Source organism: Chiloscyllium plagiosum, unplaced genomic scaffold, assembly GCF_037043375.1.
Source record: "Chiloscyllium plagiosum isolate Xiang-an unplaced genomic scaffold, Cpla_swu_hap1 HiC_scaffold_45, whole genome shotgun sequence".
In the NCBI taxonomy this organism is placed as follows: domain Eukaryota; kingdom Metazoa; phylum Chordata; class Chondrichthyes; order Orectolobiformes; family Hemiscylliidae; genus Chiloscyllium; species Chiloscyllium plagiosum.
The window spans coordinates 4,330,165-4,351,569 of NW_028270183.1; the positions used below are offsets into that span (position 1 = coordinate 4,330,165).

The window sequence follows — 21,405 nt, forward strand, 5'->3', positions numbered from 1 at the left end:
TGGAAGCCATGTTAAAAATAACTCAGTGGTATAGAATTTCCTTGTCTCCAAACTGGGAAGGAGCAGCTTTTATTTCTTTTAGAATTGTTCAATTATTATCTAATCTACCAGCCGGTACATCCCTGGACACTATGGACAATCTACCATGGCTAATACACCCAACCTGCAAATCTTGGGACTGTGGGAAGAAACCAGAGGGTTCTAATCCAAAACTCCATTTTCCTGTACTTTGCCTGTAACCCCTGATTCACTTAATGATTAAAAATCTATCTCAGCCTTGAATATACTAATGACCGACCCTCAAAAGCCCTCTCTGGTAAAGGATTCCACAGATTCATTATTCTCAGAGAAGAAATCCCTCATCTCTACCTTAGATGTCCAAACCCTAATTCTCACATTATGTTTTCTGATATTAGATTCTCCCATGGGGGAAACAACCTCTCTGCATCTACTCCGTCAAGTCCCTAAGAATTCTAAGCATGTTCTGACGAACATTTACTGAACTCAAAGCATTAACTCTGTTTTTAACGAGGAACAGTACAGCACAAGAACAGGCCCTTCGGTCCAAGATGTTGTGCCGAGCATGATACCAAATTAAACTAAACCCTCCTGCCTGCCTATGGTCCATATCGCACCATTCCTTGCATATTTGTGTGCACATCTGAAAGTTCCTAAACAGCCTAACATATCTGACTCTACCACTACCCCTAGCAGCGCATTCCAGACTCTCACCACTCTGTGTAAAAAACTTGCCCTTCACATTTCCTTCCAACTGTCTTCTCCCCTCCCCCCTCATTAAATGCATGCCCGCTAGTATTAGATATTTCAACTCAAGGGAAAAAGATTCTGACCGTCAATCCTATCTCAACAGTTGTTGTCAGATCCACTTTTTCTCAAGCATATCTTTTGTTTCAGATTGCCAATATTCAGTTATTTGTGTTTATTATATTCCCTAAGAATCTTCATTCTTTTCGTAAGCTCTTTTCCAGTCTCAGGAATCTCGGAAGATTACAGTACGCTACATTACTGCATCCCCCATCTCTGCAGCCACTTCCTTTAAAATGTGAGAATGCATCCCATTACAATCCATTATAACAATATACATTTTTAAAACTCTCAACCACTCAACCCATACTTTACCTCAAGCCTCTGTATCCTTATGATCTTCAAAAACGTTTTGAAGATTCTGTATCCCTTCAACTCTGGCCCCTGACTCAACCCACACACCCAGATACATATTTACAACTCCCTCAATGACGAACCTTATAGGCAGCCTGGATCTTGATGAAGGAGGGGGAAGAATGGTGGAGAGAGGAAGTGATGATGAGGGTTGGGGAAACAATGACGGAGGGGAGGGAAGAGAATAATGATGGCAGGCAAGGAGACGAGGGGAGGGGGATGACAACAAAAGGGAAGGGGTTGTCAGGATCACATGACAGGCGGGGTTGATATTGATGGTGAAGTGATGGAACAGAGGAGGGTTAAAATTCCAGGGGAAAAGGTGATGATGACAGGGTCAAAGGCAAGGGGAAGGGAGTGGTATAATTTTGGGATGGTGATGTTGATGACAGGAGGCATTTATGACGGGGAGGAGGGATAATGGTGGGGGGACGGGGAGTTGATGACAAGGGAGCAAGTGCATTATAGGGGAAACTTGATGATGAGGGGATTTGATGACAGAGGGGTGGGCGATGTGAGAGGGGACGATCATGATGGCGGTGAGGCGGCGGGTTGACGGCGACGGCGGGATGATGATGACGGCAGGGGGGGGGGATGATAATAATGACGGCGGAGGGGGGGATGATGATGATGACGGCGGAGGGGGGAGATGATGATGATGACGGCGGAGGGGGGAGATGATGATGATGACGGCGGAGGGGGGAGATGATGATGATGACGGCAGAGGGGGGAGATGATGATGATGACGGCAGAGGGGGGAGATGATGATGATGACGGCAGAGGGGGGAGATGATGATGATGACGGCAGAGGGGGGAGATGATGATGATGACGGCAGAGGGGGGAGATGATGATGATGACGGCAGAGGGGGGAGATGATGATGATGACGGCAGAGGGGGGAGATGATGATGATGATGACGGCAGAGGGGGGGGATGATAATAATGACGGCGGAGGGGGGGATGATGATGATGACGGCGGAGGGGGGGATGATGATGATGACGGCGGAGGGGGGGATGATGATGATGACGGCAGAGGGGGGAGATGATGATGATGACGGCAGAGGGGGGAGATGATGATGATGACGGTGGAGGGGGGGATGATGATGATGACGGCGGAGGGGGGGGATGATGATGATGACGGCAGAGGGGGGAGATGATGATGATGACGGCAGAGGGGGGAGATGATGATGATGACGGCAGAGGGGGGAGATGATGATGATGACGGCAGAGGGGGGAGATGATGATGATGATGACGGCAGAGGGGGGAGATGATGATGATGATGACGGCAGAGGGGGGAGATGATGATGATGACGGCAGAGGGGGGAGATGATGATGATGACGGCAGAGGGGGGGATGATGATGATGATGACGGCAGAGGGGGGGGATGATGATGATGACGGTGGAGGGGGGGATGATGATGATGACGGTGGAGGGGGGGATGATGATGATGATGACGGCGGAGGGGGGAGATGATGATGATGACGGCGGAGGGGGGGATGATGATGATGATGACGGCAGAGGGGGGGGATGATGATGATGACGGTGGAGGGGGGGATGATGATGATGACGGTGGAGGGGGGGATGATGATGATGATGACGGCGGAGGGGGGAGATGATGATGATGACGGCGGCGGAGGGGGGAGATGATGATGATGACGGCGGAGGGGGGGATGATGATGATGACGGTGGAGGGGGGGATGATGATGATGACGGCGGAGGGGGGAGTTGATGATGATGACGGCGGCGGAGGGGGGAGATGATGATGATGACGGCGGCGGAGGGGGGAGATGATGATGATGACGGCGGAGGGGGGAAGATGATGATGATGACGGCGGAGGGGGGGAGATGATGACGATGACGGCGGAGGGGGGGAGATGATGATGATGACGGCGGAGGGGGGGAGATGATGATGCGGCGGAGGGGGGGATGATGATGATGACGGCGGAGGGGGGGGATGATGATGCTGACGGCGGAGGGGGGGGGCGATGATGATGACGGCTGAGGGGGGTATGATGATGATGACGGCTGAGGAGGGAAGATGATGAAGATGACGGCGGAGGGGGGAGATGATGATGACGGCGGAGGAGGGGGATGATGATGCTGACGGCGGAGGGGGTATGATGATGATGACGGCTGAGGGGGGGATGATGATGATGACGGCGGAGGGGGGGGGCGATGATGATAACGGCTGAGGGGGGTATGATGATGATAACGGCTGAGGGGGGTATGATGATGATGACGGCTGAGGGGGGTATGATGATGATGACGGCCGAGGGGGGGATGAGGATGATGACGGCCGAGGGGGGGATGAGGATGATGACGGCCGAGGGGGGGGATGATGATGATGACGGCCGAGGGGGGGGATGATGATGATGACGGCCGAGGGGGTATGATGATGATGACGACGGAGTGGGGGAGATGATGATGACGGCCGAGGGGGGATGATGATGACGACGACGGAGGGGGGAGATGATGATGATGACGGTGGGGGGGATGATGATGATGACGGTGGGGGGGATGATGATGATGACGGCGGGGGGGGATGATGATGATGGCGGCGGGGGGGGATGATGATGATGGCGGCGGGGGGGATGATGATGATGGCGGCGGGGGGGATGATGATGATGGCGGCGGGGGGGATGATGATGATGGCGGCGGGGGGGATGATGATGATGGCGGCGGGGGGGATGATGATGATGGCGGCGGGGGGGGATGATGATGATGGCGGCGGGGGGGATGATGATGATGGCGGCGGGGGGGGATGATGATGATGGCGGCGGGGGGGATGATGATGATGGCGGCGGGGGGGGGATGATGATGATGGCGGCGGGGGGGGATGATGATGATGGCGGCGGGGGGGATGATGATGATGGCGGCGGGGGGGGGGGGATGATGGCGGAAGGGGGATGATGATGATGATAACGGCGGAGGGGGGGTTGGTGATGATGAAGATGGCGGGGGGGGATGATGGCAGAGGGGGGGATCATGATGATGGCGGAGGGGGGGATCATGATGATGGCGGGGGGGGGGAATCATGATGATGATGACAGCAGAGGGGGGGGGGATGATGATGCTGACGGTGGAGGGGGGACAATGATGACGGCCGAGGGGGGATGATGATGATGACGGCGGAGGGGGGGATGATAATGATGACGGTGGAGGGGGGATGATGATGATGACGGCGGAGGGGGGGATGATGATGATGACGGCGGAGGGGGAGATGATGATGATGACGGCGGAGGGGGAGATGATGATGATGACGGCAGAGGGGGGAGATGATGATGATGACGGCAGAGGGGGGAGATGATGATGATGACGGCAGAGGGGGGAGATGATGATGATGACGGCAGAGGGGGGAGATGATGATGATGATGACGGCAGAGGGGGGAGACGATGATGATGACGGCAGAGGGGGGAGACGATGATGATGATGACGGCAGAGGGGGGAGATGATGATGATGACGGCAGAGGGGGGAGATGATGATGATGACGGCAGAGGGGGGAGATGATGATGATGATGACGGCAGAGGGGGGAGATGATGATGATGATGACGGCAGAGGGGGGAGATGATGATGATGACGGCAGAGGGGGGAGATGATGATGATGACGGCAGGGGGGGGATGATGATGATGACGGCAGAGGGGGGGGATGATGATGATGACGGCAGAGTGGGGGGATGATGATGATGACGGTGGAGGGGGGGATGATGATGATGACGGCGGAGGGGGGGAGATGATGACGATGACGGCGGAGGGGGGGAGATGATGATGATGACGGCGGAGGGGGGGATGATGATGATGACGGCGGCGGAGGGGGGAGATGATGATGATGACGGCGGCGGGGGGGGAGATGATGATGATGACGGCGGCGGAGGGGGGGGATGATGATGATGACGGCGGAGGGGGGGATGATGATGATGACGGCGGAGGGGGGGATGATGATGATGACGGCGGCGGAGGGGGGAGATGATGATGCTTACGGCGGAGGGGGAGATGATGATGATGACGGCGGAGGGGGGATGATGATGATGATGACGGCGGAGGGGGGGGGGGGGATGATGATGACGGCCGAGGGGTGGATGATGATGATGATGGCGGAGGGGGGGGGTGATGATGGTGACGGCGGAGGGGGGGACGATCATGACGACGACGGTGGAGGGGGGGACGATGATGACGATGGCGGAGGGCGATGATGATGATGAAGGGCAATGTTGATGGAGGGGGAATGAGGATGACGGGAGGGGGGGGTGAGAGAGAGAGAAGATGATGATGACGGCCGAGGGGGGGTGATGATGACGGCTGGGGGGGGGGGGGGGATGATGATGATGATGATGACGGCGGAGGGGGGATGATGATGATGACGGCGGAGCGGGGGGACGATGATGATGATGGCCGAGGGGGATAATGATGATGATGACGGCCGAGGGGGGGGGACGATGATGATGGTGATGACGGCCGAGGGGGGGGATGATGATGGTGATGACGGCCGAAGGGGATGATGATGATGATGATGATGGTGACGACGGCCGAAGGGGATGATGATGATGATGACGACAGCGGGAGAGGGGGGGGATGATGATGATGACGGCCGAGTGGGGGATGATTGTGACGGCCGAGGGGGGGTGTGATGATGACGGCGGAGGAGGGAGGATGACGATGATGATGACGGCGGAGGAGGGAGGATGACGATGATGATGACGGCGGAGGAGGGAGGATGACGATGATGATGACGGCGGAGGAGGGAGGATGACGATGATGATGACGGCGGAGGAGGGAGGGGGACGATGATGATGACGGCGGAGGAGGGAGGGGGACGATGATGATGACGGCGGAGGAGGGAGGATGACGATGATGATGACGGCGGAGGAGGGAGGATGACGATGATGATGACGGCGGAGGAGGGAGGATGACGATGATGATGACGGCGGAGGAGGGAGGGGGACGATGATGATGACGGGGGGACGATGATGACGGCGGCGGAGGTGGGTCGATGATGACGGCGGCGGAGGTGGGTCGATGATGACGGCGGCGGAGGTGGGTCGATGATGACGGCGGCGGAGGTGGGTCGATGATGACGGCGGCGGGTCGATGATGACGGCGGAGGGGGGATGATGACGGCGGAGGGGGGATGATGACGGCGGAGGGGGGATGATGACGGCGGAGGGGGGATGATGACGGCGGAGGGGGGATGATGACGGCGGAGGGGGGATGATGACGGCGGAGGGGGGATGATGACGGCGGAGGGGGGATGATGACGGCGGAGGGGGGATGATGACGGCGGAGGGGGGATGATGACGGCGGAGGGGGGATGATGACGGCGGAGGGGGGATGATGACGGCGGAGGGGGGATGATGACGGCGGAGGGGGGATGATGACGGCGGAGGGGGGATGATGACGGCGGAGGGGGGATGATGACGGCGGAGGGGGGATGATGACGGCGGAGGGGGGATGATGACGGCGGAGGGGGGATGATGACGGCGGAGGGGGGATGATGACGGCGGAGGGGGGATGATGACGGCGGAGGGGGGATGATGACGGCGGAGGGGGGATGATGACGGCGGAGGGGGGATGATGACGGCGGAGGGGGGATGATGACGGCGGAGGGGGGATGATGACGGCGGAGGGGGGATGATGACGGCGGAGGGGGGATGATGACGGCGGAGGGGGGATGATGACGGCGGAGGGGGGATGATGACGGCGGAGGGGGGATGATGACGGCGGAGGGGGGATGATGACGGCGGAGGGGGGATGATGACGGCGGAGGGGGGATGATGACGGCGGAGGGGGGATGATGACGGCGGAGGGGGGATGATGACGGCGGAGGGGGGATGATGACGGCGGAGGGGGGATGATGACGGCGGAGGGGGGATGATGACGGCGGAGGGGGGATGATGACGGCGGAGGGGGGATGATGACGGCGGAGGGGGGATGATGACGGCGGAGGGGGGATGATGACGGCGGAGGGGGGATGATGACGGCGGAGGGGGGATGATGACGGCGGAGGGGGGATGATGACGGCGGAGGGGGGATGATGACGGCGGAGGGGGGATGATGACGGCGGAGGGGGGATGATGACGGCGGAGGGGGGATGATGACGGCGGAGGGGGGATGATGACGGCGGAGGGGGGATGATGACGGCGGAGGGGGGATGATGACGGCGGAGGGGGGATGATGACGGCGGAGGGGGGATGATGACGGCGGAGGGGGGATGATGACGGCGGAGGGGGGATGATGACGGCGGAGGGGGGATGATGACGGCGGAGGGGGGATGATGACGGCGGAGGGGGGATGATGACGGCGGAGGGGGGATGATGACGGCGGAGGGGGGATGATGACGGCGGAGGGGGGATGATGACGGCGGAGGGGGGATGATGACGGCGGAGGGGGGATGATGACGGCGGAGGGGGGATGATGACGGCGGAGGGGGGATGATGACGGCGGAGGGGGGATGATGACGGCGGAGGGGGGATGATGACGGCGGAGGGGGGATGATGACGGCGGAGGGGGGATGATGACGGCGGAGGGGGGATGATGACGGCGGAGGGGGGATGATGACGGCGGAGGGGGGATGATGACGGCGGAGGGGGGATGATGACGGCGGAGGGGGGATGATGACGGCGGAGGGGGGATGATGACGGCGGAGGGGGGATGATGACGGCGGAGGGGGGATGATGACGGCGGAGGGGGGATGATGACGGCGGAGGGGGGATGATGACGGCGGAGGGGGGATGATGACGGCGGAGGGGGGATGATGACGGCGGAGGGGGGATGATGACGGCGGAGGGGGGATGATGACGGCGGAGGGGGGATGATGACGGCGGAGGGGGGATGATGACGGCGGAGGGGGGATGATGACGGCGGAGGGGGGATGATGACGGCGGAGGGGGGATGATGACGGCGGAGGGGGGATGATGACGGCGGAGGGGGGATGATGACGGCGGAGGGGGGATGATGACGGCGGAGGGGGGATGATGACGGCGGAGGGGGGATGATGACGGCGGAGGGGGGATGATGACGGCGGAGGGGGGATGATGACGGCGGAGGGGGGATGATGACGGCGGAGGGGGGATGATGACGGCGGAGGGGGGATGATGACGGCGGAGGGGGGATGATGACGGCGGAGGGGGGATGATGACGGCGGAGGGGGGATGATGACGGCGGAGGGGGGATGATGACGGCGGAGGGGGGATGATGACGGCGGAGGGGGGATGATGACGGCGGAGGGGGGATGATGACGGCGGAGGGGGGATGATGACGGCGGAGGGGGGATGATGACGGCGGAGGGGGGATGATGACGGCGGAGGGGGGATGATGACGGCGGAGGGGGGATGATGACGGCGGAGGGGGGATGATGACGGCGGAGGGGGGATGATGACGGCGGAGGGGGGATGATGACGGCGGAGGGGGGATGATGACGGCGGAGGGGGGATGATGACGGCGGAGGGGGGATGATGACGGCGGAGGGGGGATGATGACGGCGGAGGGGGGATGATGACGGCGGAGGGGGGATGATGACGGCGGAGGGGGGATGATGACGGCGGAGGGGGGATGATGACGGCGGAGGGGGGATGATGACGGCGGAGGGGGGATGATGACGGCGGAGGGGGGATGATGACGGCGCGGAGGGGGGATGATGACGGCGGAGGGGGGATGATGACGGCGGAGGGGGATGATGACGGCGGAGGGGGGATGATGACGGCGGAGGGGGGATGATGACGGCGGAGGGGGGATGATGACGGCGGAGGGGGGATGATGACGGCGGAGGGGGGATGATGACGGCGGAGGGGGGATGATGACGGCGGAGGGGGGATGATGACGGCGGAGGGGGGATGATGACGGCGGAGGGGGGATGATGACGGCGGAGGGGGGATGATGACGGCGGAGGGGGGATGATGACGGCGGAGGGGGGATGATGACGGCGGAGGGGGGATGATGACGGCGGAGGGGGGATGATGACGGCGGAGGGGGGATGATGACGGCGGAGGGGGGATGATGACGGCGGAGGGGGGATGATGACGGCGGAGGGGGGATGATGACGGCGGAGGGGGGATGATGACGGCGGAGGGGGGATGATGACGGCGGAGGGGGGATGATGACGGCGGAGGGGGGATGATGACGGCGGAGGGGGGATGATGACGGCGGAGGGGGATGATGACGGCGGAGGGGGGATGATGACGGCGGAGGGGGGATGATGACGGCGGAGGGGGGATGATGACGGCGGAGGGGGGATGATGACGGCGGAGGGGGGATGATGACGGCGGAGGGGGGATGATGACGGCGGAGGGGGGATGATGACGGCGGAGGGGGGATGATGACGGCGGAGGGGGGATGATGACGGCGGAGGGGGGATGATGACGGCGGAGGGGGGATGATGACGGCGGAGGGGGGATGATGACGGCGGAGGGGGGATGATGACGGCGGAGGGGGGATGATGACGGCGGAGGGGGGATGATGACGGCGGAGGGGGGATGATGACGGCGGAGGGGGGATGATGACGGCGGAGGGGGGATGATGACGGCGGAGGGGGGATGATGACGGCGGAGGGGGGATGATGACGGCGGAGGGGGGATGATGACGGCGGAGGGGGGATGATGACGGCGGAGGGGGGATGATGACGGCGGAGGGGGGATGATGACGGCGGAGGGGGGATGATGACGGCGGAGGGGGGATGATGACGGCGGAGGGGGGATGATGACGGCGGAGGGGGATGATGACGGCGGAGGGGGGATGATGACGGCGGAGGGGGGATGATGACGGCGGAGGGGGGATGATGACGGCGGAGGGGGGATGATGACGGCGGAGGGGGGATGATGACGGCGGAGGGGGGATGATGACGGCGGAGGGGGGATGATGACGGCGGAGGGGGGATGATGACGGCGGAGGGGGGATGATGACGGCGGAGGGGGGATGATGACGGCGGAGGGGGGATGATGACGGCGGAGGGGGGATGATGACGGCGGAGGGGGGATGATGACGGCGGAGGGGGGATGATGACGGCGGAGGGGGGATGATGACGGCGGAGGGGGGATGATGACGGCGGAGGGGGGATGATGACGGCGGAGGGGGGATGATGACGGCGGAGGGGGGATGATGACGGCGGAGGGGGGATGATGACGGCGGAGGGGGGATGATGACGGCGGAGGGGGGATGATGACGGCGGAGGGGGGATGATGACGGCGGAGGGGGGATGATGACGGCGGAGGGGGGATGATGACGGCGGAGGGGGGATGATGACGGCGGAGGGGGGATGATGACGGCGGAGGGGGGATGATGACGGCGGAGGGGGGATGATGACGGCGGAGGGGGGATGATGACGGCGGAGGGGGGATGATGACGGCGGAGGGGGGATGATGACGGCGGAGGGGGGATGATGACGGCGGAGGGGGGATGATGACGGCGGAGGGGGGATGATGACGGCGGAGGGGGGATGATGACGGCGGAGGGGGGATGATGACGGCGGAGGGGGGATGATGACGGCGGAGGGGGGATGATGACGGCGGAGGGGGGATGATGACGGCGGAGGGGGGATGATGACGGCGGAGGGGGGATGATGACGGCGGAGGGGGGATGATGACGGCGGAGGGGGGATGATGACGGCGGAGGGGGGATGATGACGGCGGAGGGGGGATGATGACGGCGGAGGGGGGATGATGACGGCGGAGGGGGGATGATGACGGCGGAGGGGGGATGATGACGGCGGAGGGGGGATGATGACGGCGGAGGGGGGATGATGACGGCGGAGGGGGGATGATGACGGCGGAGGGGGGATGATGACGGCGGAGGGGGGATGATGACGGCGGAGGGGGGATGATGACGGCGGAGGGGGGATGATGACGGCGGAGGGGGGATGATGACGGCGGAGGGGGGGATGATGACGGCGGAGGGGGGATGATGACGGCGGAGGGGGGATGATGACGGCGGAGGGGGGATGATGACGGCGGAGGGGGGATGATGACGGCGGAGGGGGGATGATGACGGCGGAGGGGGGATGATGACGGCGGAGGGGGGATGATGACGGCGGAGGGGGGATGATGACGGCGGAGGGGGGATGATGACGGCGGAGGGGGGATGATGACGGCGGAGGGGGGATGATGACGGCGGAGGGGGGATGATGACGGCGGAGGGGGGATGATGACGGCGGAGGGGGGATGATGACGGCGGAGGGGGGATGATGACGGCGGAGGGGGGATGATGACGGCGGAGGGGGGATGATGACGGCGGAGGGGGGATGATGACGGCGGAGGGGGGATGATGACGGCGGAGGGGGGATGATGACGGCGGAGGGGGGATGATGACGGCGGAGGGGGGATGATGACGGCGGAGGGGGGATGATGACGGCGGAGGGGGGATGATGACGGCGGAGGGGGGATGATGACGGCGGAGGGGGGATGATGACGGCGGAGGGGGGATGATGACGGCGGAGGGGGGATGATGACGGCGGAGGGGGGATGATGACGGCGGAGGGGGGATGATGACGGCGGAGGGGGGATGATGACGGCGGAGGGGGGATGATGACGGCGGAGGGGGGATGATGACGGCGGAGGGGGGATGATGACGGCGGAGGGGGGATGATGACGGCGGAGGGGGGATGATGACGGCGGAGGGGGGATGATGACGGCGGAGGGGGGATGATGACGGCGGAGGGGGGATGATGACGGCGGAGGGGGGATGATGACGGCGGAGGGGGGATGATGACGGCGGAGGGGGGATGATGACGGCGGAGGGGGGATGATGACGGCGGAGGGGGGATGATGACGGCGGAGGGGGGATGATGACGGCGGAGGGGGGATGATGACGGCGGAGGGGGGATGATGACGGCGGAGGGGGGATGATGACGGCGGAGGGGGGATGATGACGGCGGAGGGGGGATGATGACGGCGGAGGGGGGATGATGACGGCGGAGGGGGGATGATGACGGCGGAGGGGGGATGATGACGGCGGAGGGGGGATGATGACGGCGGAGGGGGGATGATGACGGCGGAGGGGGGATGATGACGGCGGAGGGGGGATGATGACGGCGGAGGGGGGATGATGACGGCGGAGGGGGGATGATGACGGCGGAGGGGGGATGATGACGGCGGAGGGGGGATGATGACGGCGGAGGGGGGATGATGACGGCGGAGGGGGGATGATGACGGCGGAGGGGGGATGATGACGGCGGAGGGGGGATGATGACGGCGGAGGGGGGATGATGACGGCGGAGGGGGGATGATGACGGCGGAGGGGGGATGATGACGGCGGAGGGGGGATGATGACGGCGGAGGGGGGATGATGACGGCGGAGGGGGGATGATGACGGCGGAGGGGGGATGATGACGGCGGAGGGGGGATGATGACGGCGGAGGGGGGATGATGACGGCGGAGGGGGGATGATGACGGCGGAGGGGGGATGATGACGGCGGAGGGGGGATGATGACGGCGGAGGGGGGATGATGACGGCGGAGGGGGGATGATGACGGCGGAGGGGGGATGATGACGGCGGAGGGGGGATGATGACGGCGGAGGGGGGATGATGACGGCGGAGGGGGGATGATGACGGCGGAGGGGGGATGATGACGGCGGAGGGGGGATGATGACGGCGGAGGGGGGATGATGACGGCGGAGGGGGGATGATGACGGCGGAGGGGGGATGATGACGGCGGAGGGGGGATGATGACGGCGGAGGGGGGATGATGACGGCGGAGGGGGGATGATGACGGCGGAGGGGGGATGATGACGGCGGAGGGGGGATGATGACGGCGGAGGGGGGATGATGACGGCGGAGGGGGGATGATGACGGCGGAGGGGGGATGATGACGGCGGAGGGGGGATGATGACGGCGGAGGGGGGATGATGACGGCGGAGGGGGGATGATGACGGCGGAGGGGGGATGATGACGGCGGAGGGGGGATGATGACGGCGGAGGGGGGATGATGACGGCGGAGGGGGGATGATGACGGCGGAGGGGGGATGATGACGGCGGAGGGGGGATGATGACGGCGGAGGGGGGATGATGACGGCGGAGGGGGGATGATGACGGCGGAGGGGGGATGATGACGGCGGAGGGGGGATGATGACGGCGGAGGGGGGATGATGACGGCGGAGGGGGGATGATGACGGCGGAGGGGGGATGATGACGGCGGAGGGGGGATGATGACGGCGGAGGGGGGATGATGACGGCGGAGGGGGGATGATGACGGCGGAGGGGGGATGATGACGGCGGAGGGGGGATGATGACGGCGGAGGGGGGATGATGACGGCGGAGGGGGGATGATGACGGCGGAGGGGGGATGATGACGGCGGAGGGGGGATGATGACGGCGGAGGGGGGATGATGACGGCGGAGGGGGGATGATGACGGCGGAGGGGGGATGATGACGGCGGAGGGGGGATGATGACGGCGGAGGGGGGATGATGACGGCGGAGGGGGGATGATGACGGCGGAGGGGGGATGATGACGGCGGAGGGGGGATGATGACGGCGGAGGGGGGATGATGACGGCGGAGGGGGGATGATGACGGCGGAGGGGGGATGATGACGGCGGAGGGGGGATGATGACGGCGGAGGGGGGATGATGACGGCGGAGGGGGGATGATGACGGCGGAGGGGGGATGATGACGGCGGAGGGGGGATGATGACGGCGGAGGGGGGATGATGACGGCGGAGGGGGGATGATGACGGCGGAGGGGGGATGATGACGGCGGAGGGGGGATGATGACGGCGGAGGGGGGATGATGACGGCGGAGGGGGGATGATGACGGCGGAGGGGGGATGATGACGGCGGAGGGGGGATGATGACGGCGGAGGGGGGATGATGACGGCGGAGGGGGGATGATGACGGCGGAGGGGGGATGATGACGGCGGAGGGGGGATGATGACGGCGGAGGGGGGATGATGACGGCGGAGGGGGGATGATGACGGCGGAGGGGGGATGATGACGGCGGAGGGGGGATGATGACGGCGGAGGGGGGATGATGACGGCGGAGGGGGGATGATGACGGCGGAGGGGGGATGATGACGGCGGAGGGGGGATGATGACGGCGGAGGGGGGATGATGACGGCGGAGGGGGGATGATGACGGCGGAGGGGGGATGATGACGGCGGAGGGGGGATGATGACGGCGGAGGGGGGATGATGACGGCGGAGGGGGGATGATGACGGCGGAGGGGGGATGATGACGGCGGAGGGGGGATGATGACGGCGGAGGGGGGATGATGACGGCGGAGGGGGGATGATGACGGCGGAGGGGGGATGATGACGGCGGAGGGGGGATGATGACGGCGGAGGGGGGATGATGACGGCGGAGGGGGGATGATGACGGCGGAGGGGGGATGATGACGGCGGAGGGGGGATGATGACGGCGGAGGGGGGATGATGACGGCGGAGGGGGGATGATGACGGCGGAGGGGGGATGATGACGGCGGAGGGGGGATGATGACGGCGGAGGGGGGATGATGACGGCGGAGGGGGGATGATGACGGCGGAGGGGGGATGATGACGGCGGAGGGGGGATGATGACGGCGGAGGGGGGATGATGACGGCGGAGGGGGGATGATGACGGCGGAGGGGGGATGATGACGGCGGAGGGGGGATGATGACGGCGGAGGGGGGATGATGACGGCGGAGGGGGGATGATGACGGCGGAGGGGGGATGATGACGGCGGAGGGGGATGATGACGGCGGAGGGGGGATGATGACGGCGGAGGGGGGATGATGACGGCGGAGGGGGGATGATGACGGCGGAGGGGGGATGATGACGGCGGAGGGGGGATGATGACGGCGGAGGGGGGATGATGACGGCGGAGGGGGGATGATGACGGCGGAGGGGGGATGATGACGGCGGAGGGGGGATGATGACGGCGGAGGGGGGATGATGACGGCGGAGGGGGGATGATGACGGCGGAGGGGGGATGATGACGGCGGAGGGGGGATGATGACGGCGGAGGGGGGATGATGACGGCGGAGGGGGGATGATGATGATGACGGCGGTGGGGAGATGATGATGATGACGGCGGGGGGGATGATGATGATGGCGGGGGGGATGATGATGATGATGACGGCGGGGGGATGATGATGATGACGGCGGGGGGGATGATGATGATGATGACGGCGGGGGGGATGATGATGATGATGATGACGGCGGAGGGGGGGTGATGATGATGATCACGGCCGAGGGGGATGATGATGATGATGACGGCCGAGGGGGGATGATGATGATGGTGATGACGGCCGAAGGGGATGATGATGACAGCGGGAGAGGGGGGGGATGATGATGATGACGGCCAAGGGGGGGATGATGATGACGGCTGAGGGGGGGTGTGATGATGGTGGCCGAGGGGGGGATGATGATGATGACGACGACAGAGGAGAAGGGGAAGTGATGATGACGATGGCGGAGGGCGATGATGATGATGGCGGAGGGGAGATGATGATGACGACGGTGGAGGGGAGATAATGATGACGCTTGAGGGGGGGGGGTGATGATGATGACGGAGGAGGGGGCGATGATGATGATGACGGCGGAGTGGGGGGACGATGATGATGACGACCGTGGGGGAGGGGATGATGATGATGGCCGAGGGGGGGAGATGATGATGACGGCGGAGGGGGGATGATGATGATGATGATGATGGCGGAGGGGGGAGATGATGATGATGACGGCGGAGGGGGGGGACGATGATGATGACGGCGGGGGGGGGGGGAACGATGATGACGGGGGAGGGGGGATGATGATGATGACGGCGGAGGGGGGATGATGATGATGACGACGGCGGGGGGATGATGATGATGACGACGGCGGGGGGATGATGATGATGACGACGGCGGGGGGATGATGATGATGACGACGGCGGGGCGATGATGATGATGACGACGGCGGGGGGATGATGATGATGACGGGGGGGGGATGATGATGATGATGACGGCGGGGGGGATGATGATGATGATGACGGCGGGGGGGGGTGATGATGATGATGATGACGGCGGGGGGGGGTGATGATGATGATGACGGCGGGGGGGATGATGATGATGATGACGGCGGGGGGATGATGATGATGATGACGGCGGGGGGGATGATGATGATGATGATGACGGCGGGGGGGATGATGATGATGATGATGACGGCGGGGAGGATGATGATGATGACGGCGGGGGGGATGATGATGATGATGACGGCGGGGAGGATGATGATGATGACGGCGGGGGGGATGATGATGATGATGATGACGGCGGGGGGGATGATGATGATGATGACGGCGGGGAGGATGATGACGGCGGAGGTGGGTCGATGATGACGGCGGGGGGGTGATGATGACGGCGGAGGGGGGATGATGACGGCGGAGGGGGGATGATGACGGCGGAGGGGGGGATGATGACGGCGGAGGGGGGATGATGACGGCGGAGGGGGGATGATGACGGCGGAGGGGGGATGATGATGATGACGGCAGAGGGGGATGATGATGATGACGGCGGTGGGGGGATGATGATGATGACGGCGGGGGGGATGATGATGATGATGACGGCGGGGGGGGGGGGGATGATGATGATGACGGCGGAGGGGCGATGATGATGATGACGACGGCGGGGGGATGATGATGATGACGGGGGGGGGGGGGGGATGATGATGATGACGGCGGAGGGGCGATGATGATGATGACGGCGGAGGGGCGATGATGATGATGACGACGGCGGGGCGATGATGATGATGACGACGACGGGGCGATGATGATGATGACGACGGCGGGGGGATGATGATGATGACGGGGGGGGATGATGATGATGATGACGGCGGGGGGGATGATGATGATGATGACGGCGGGGGGGATGATGATGATGATGATGACGGCGGGGGGATGATGATGATGATGACGGCGGGGAGGATGATGACGGCGGAGGTGGGTCGATGATGACGGCGGGGGGTGATGATGACGGCGGAGGGGGGATGATGACGGCGGAGGGGGGATGATGACGGCGGAGGGGGGATGATGACGGCGGAGGGGGGATGATGACGGCGGAGGGGGGATGATGACGGCGGAGGGGGGATGATGACGGCGGAGGGGGATGATGACGGCGGAGGGGGGATGATGACGGCGGAGGGGGGATGATGATGATGACGGCAGAGGGGGGATGATGATGATGACGGCGGTGGGGGGATGATGATGATGACGGCGGTGGGGGGATGATGATGATGACGGCGGGGGGGATGATGATGATGATGACGGCGGGGGGGGGGGGGGGGGGGAATGATGATGATGACGGCGGAGGGGGGGGGGATGATGATGATGACGGCCGAGGGGGTGATGATGATGATGACGGCCGAGGGGGGATGATGATGATGGTGATGACGGCCGAAGGGGATGATGATGACAGCGGGAGAGGGGGGGGATGATGATGATGACGGCCGAGGGGGGGATGATGATGACGGCTGAGGGGGGGGTGTGATGATGGTGGCCGAGGGGGGATGATGATGATGACGACGACAGAGGAGAAGGGGAAGTGATGATGACGATGGCGGAGGGCGAGATGATGATGACGACGGTGGAGGGGAGATAATGATGACGCTTGAGGGGGGGGGGTGATGATGATGACGGAGGAGGGGGCGATGATGATGATGACGGCGGAGTGGGGGACGATGATGATGACGACCGTGGGGGAGGGGATGATGATGATGGCCGAGGGGGGGAGATGATGATGACGGCGGAGGGGGGATGATGATGATGATGATGATGGCGGAGGGGGGAGACGATGATGATGACGGCGGGGGGGGGGGACGATGATGACGGGGGAGGGGGGATGATGATGATGACGGCGGAGGGGGGATGATGATGATGACGACGGCGGGGGGGATGATGATGATGACGACGGCGGCGGGGATGATGATGATGACGACGGCGGGGCGATGATGATGATGATGACGGCGGGGGGATGATGATGATGACGGCGGGGGGGGATGATGATGATGACGGCGGGGGGGATGATGATGATGATGACGGCGGGGGGGATGATGATGATGACGGCGGGGGGGATGATGATGATGATGACGGCGGGGGGGATGATGATGATGACGGCGGGGGGGATGATGATGATGATGACGGCGGGGGGGATGATGATGATGATGACGGCGGGGGGGATGATGATGATGACGGCGGGGGGGATGATGATGATGATGACGGCGGGGGGGATGATGATGATGACGGCGGGGGGGATGATGATGATGACGGCGGGGGGGATGATGATGATGATGACGGCGGGGGGGATGATGATGATGATGACGGCGGGGGGGATGATGATGATGATGACGGCGGGGGGGATGATGATGATGACGGCGGGGGGGGATGATGATGATGACGGCGGGGGGGATGATGATGATGACGGCGGGGGGGATGATGATGATGATGACGGCGGGGGGGATGATGATGATGATGACGGCGGGGGGGATGATGATGATGACGGCGGGGGGGATGATGATGATGATGACGGCGGGGGGGATGATGATGATGATGACGGCGGGGGGGATGATGATGATGATGATGACGGCGGGGGGGATGATGATGATGATGATGACGGCGGGGGGGATGATGATGATGATGACGGCGGGGAGGATGATGATGATGATGACGGCGGGGGGATGATGATGATGATGATGATGACGGCGGGGGGGGATGATGATGATGATGACGGCGGGGGGGATGATGATGATGATGACGGCGGGGGGGGATGATGATGATGATGACGGCGGGGGGGATGATGATGATGATGACGGCGGGGGGGATGATGATGATGATGACGGCGGGGGGATGATGATGATGATGACGGCGGGGGGATGATGATGATGATGACGGCGGGGGGGATGATGATGATGATGACGGCGGGGGGGATGATGATGATGATGACGGCGGGGGGGATGATGATGATGATGACGGCGGGGGGGATGATGATGATGATGACGGCGGGGGGGGTGATGATGATGATGATGACGGCGGGGGGGGGGTGATGATGATGATGATGACGGCGGGGGGGATGATGATGATGATGACGGCGGGGGGGATGATGATGATGATGACGGCGGGGGGGATGATGATGATGATGACGGCGGGGGGGGTGATGATGATGATGACGGCGGAGGGGGGATGATGATGACGGCGGGGGGGATGATGATGATGATGACGGCGGGGGGGTGATGATGATGATGACGGCGGAGGGGGGATGATGATGACGGCGGGGGGGATGATGATGATGACGGCGGAGGGGGGATGATGATGATGATGACGGCTGGGGGGATGATGATGACGATAACAGCGGAGGGGAGGGATGTTGATGATGATGACGGCGGAGGGGGGTGATGATGATGATGACGGCGGAGGGGGGATGATGATGATGATGACGACGGCGGAGGGGGGATGATGATGATGATGATGACGGCGGGAGGGGGGGATGATGATGATGACGACGACGGGGAGGCGGGATGATGATGATGACGACGACGGGGAGGCGGGATGATGATGGCGGAGAGGGGGGGACAAGGACGACGACGGCCGAGGGGGGATAACGACGACAACGACGGAGGAGGTGATGATGACAATGGCGGCCGAGGGGGTGGGGGGATGATGATGACGGCAGCTGAGGGGGGATGACGATAACGGTGGTGGAGGGGGGGCGACCGCTGAGGGGGGATGACGGCGGAGAGGGGCTGATGATGACGGCGGGGAGGGAGGCGATGGGGGAAGGGAGGCGATGGGGGAAGGGAGGCGATGGGGGAAGGGAGGCGATGGGGGAAGGGAGGCGATGGGGGAAGGGAGGCGATGGGGGAAGGGAGGCGATGGGGGGGTGATGGGGGGGAGGGGGTGATGGGGGGGAGGGGGTGATGGGGGGGAGGGGGGGTGGGGGTGATGGGGGGGTGGGGGTGATGGGGGGTGGGGGTGATGGGGTATGTGGGGAGGAGGTGATGGGGAGGAGGTGATGGGTGTAATGTGGGAGAGGGGTGATGTGGGAGGGGGGTGATGGGGGGGAGGGGGTGATGGGGGGGAGGGGGGTGATGGGGGGAGGGGGTGATGGGGGGGAGGGGGTGATGGGGGGGAGGGGGGGAGGGGGTGATGGGGGGGAGGGGGGAGGGGGTGATGGGGGGGAGGGGGTGATGGGGGGAGGGGGTGATGGGGGGAGGGGGGAGGGGGGTGATGGGGGGGAGGGGGGAGGGGGTGATGGGGGGGAGGGGGTGATGGGGGGAGGGGGTGATGGGGGGGAGGGGGTGATGGGGGGGAGGGGGTGATGGGGGGGAGGGGGTGATGGGGGGGAGGGGGTGATGGGGGGGGAGGAGGTGATGGGGGGGAGGAGGTGATGGGGGGGAGGGGGTGATGGGGGGGAGGGGGTGATGGGGGGGAGGGGGTGATGGGGGGGGAGGGGGTGATGGGGGGGGAGGGGGTGATGGGGGGGAGGGGTGATGGGGGGGGAGGGGGTGATGGGGGGGAGGGGGTGATGGGGGGGGAGGGGGTGATGGGGGGGAGGGGGTGATGGGGGGGGAGGGGGTGATGGGGGGGAGGGGGGGTGATGGCGGAGGGGGGGTGATGGCGGAGGGGGGGTGATGGCGGAGGGGGGGGTGATGGCGGAGGGGGGGTGATGGCGGAGGGGGGGGGGTGATGGCGGAGGGGGGGGTGATGGCGGAGGGGGGGGTGATGGCGGAGGGGGGGTGATGGTGGAGGGGGGGTGATGGTGGAGGGGGGTGATGGGGGGAGGTGATGGGGGGAGGTGATGGGGAAGGGGGGTGATGGGGGAAGGGGGTTGATGGGGGAGGGGGGTGATGGCGGAGGTGATGGGGGGGAGGTGATGGGTGGGGTGGGGTCATGGGGGGAGGGGGTGATGATGGCCGGGGGGGGGGTGAGAAACCCGGGCTGCAGTTTGGCGCCAAATCCTCCGATCGCCATCACCAAGGCGCCGGGGCTGGGGTTTCACTCACCAGCTCCACAGCCTTCACCCCCCCCCCCCCCCCCGTCATTAACACCGGGCTGGCGGGGCGGGGACGCTGCTGACGCTGGCGGTACCGGGCCGCAATCCCCCCCCCCCGCACACACACCCCCACCCCGGGGATGGAGAGGCCACAGGCCCCGGCTTCGCCTGAGGGTAATTCATTCACTCACCGCTTCCTGATGTCCTCGGGCAGGGAGGATGCGGCGGCACTGCCGCTGGTCCGGGCTGGCATCGCGGGCGGGCGGGCGGGCGGATGGAGCGGGCCGGCCGGCCGGCGGGTGGAGTTGGGG

At 64.4% G+C, this 21,405-nt stretch overlaps 1 protein-coding gene across 2 annotated transcripts in view; it reads right to left on the minus strand.

The window, feature by feature from the left end:
- dnmt1 (DNA (cytosine-5-)-methyltransferase 1) overlaps positions 1-21,405 on the minus strand; it is a 66,793-nt gene extending 45,388 nt beyond the window's left edge. Inside the window, exon 1 of one of the 2 annotated variants that reach the window (XM_043695007.2) lies at positions 21,286-21,405. In XM_043695007.2, the coding sequence (XP_043550942.2) occupies positions 21,286-21,347 (62 nt within the window). In that variant the 5' untranslated portion in view covers positions 21,348-21,405. The remainder of the gene's footprint in view (positions 1-21,285) is intronic. The other variant, XM_043695008.2, reaches the window with a different exon arrangement.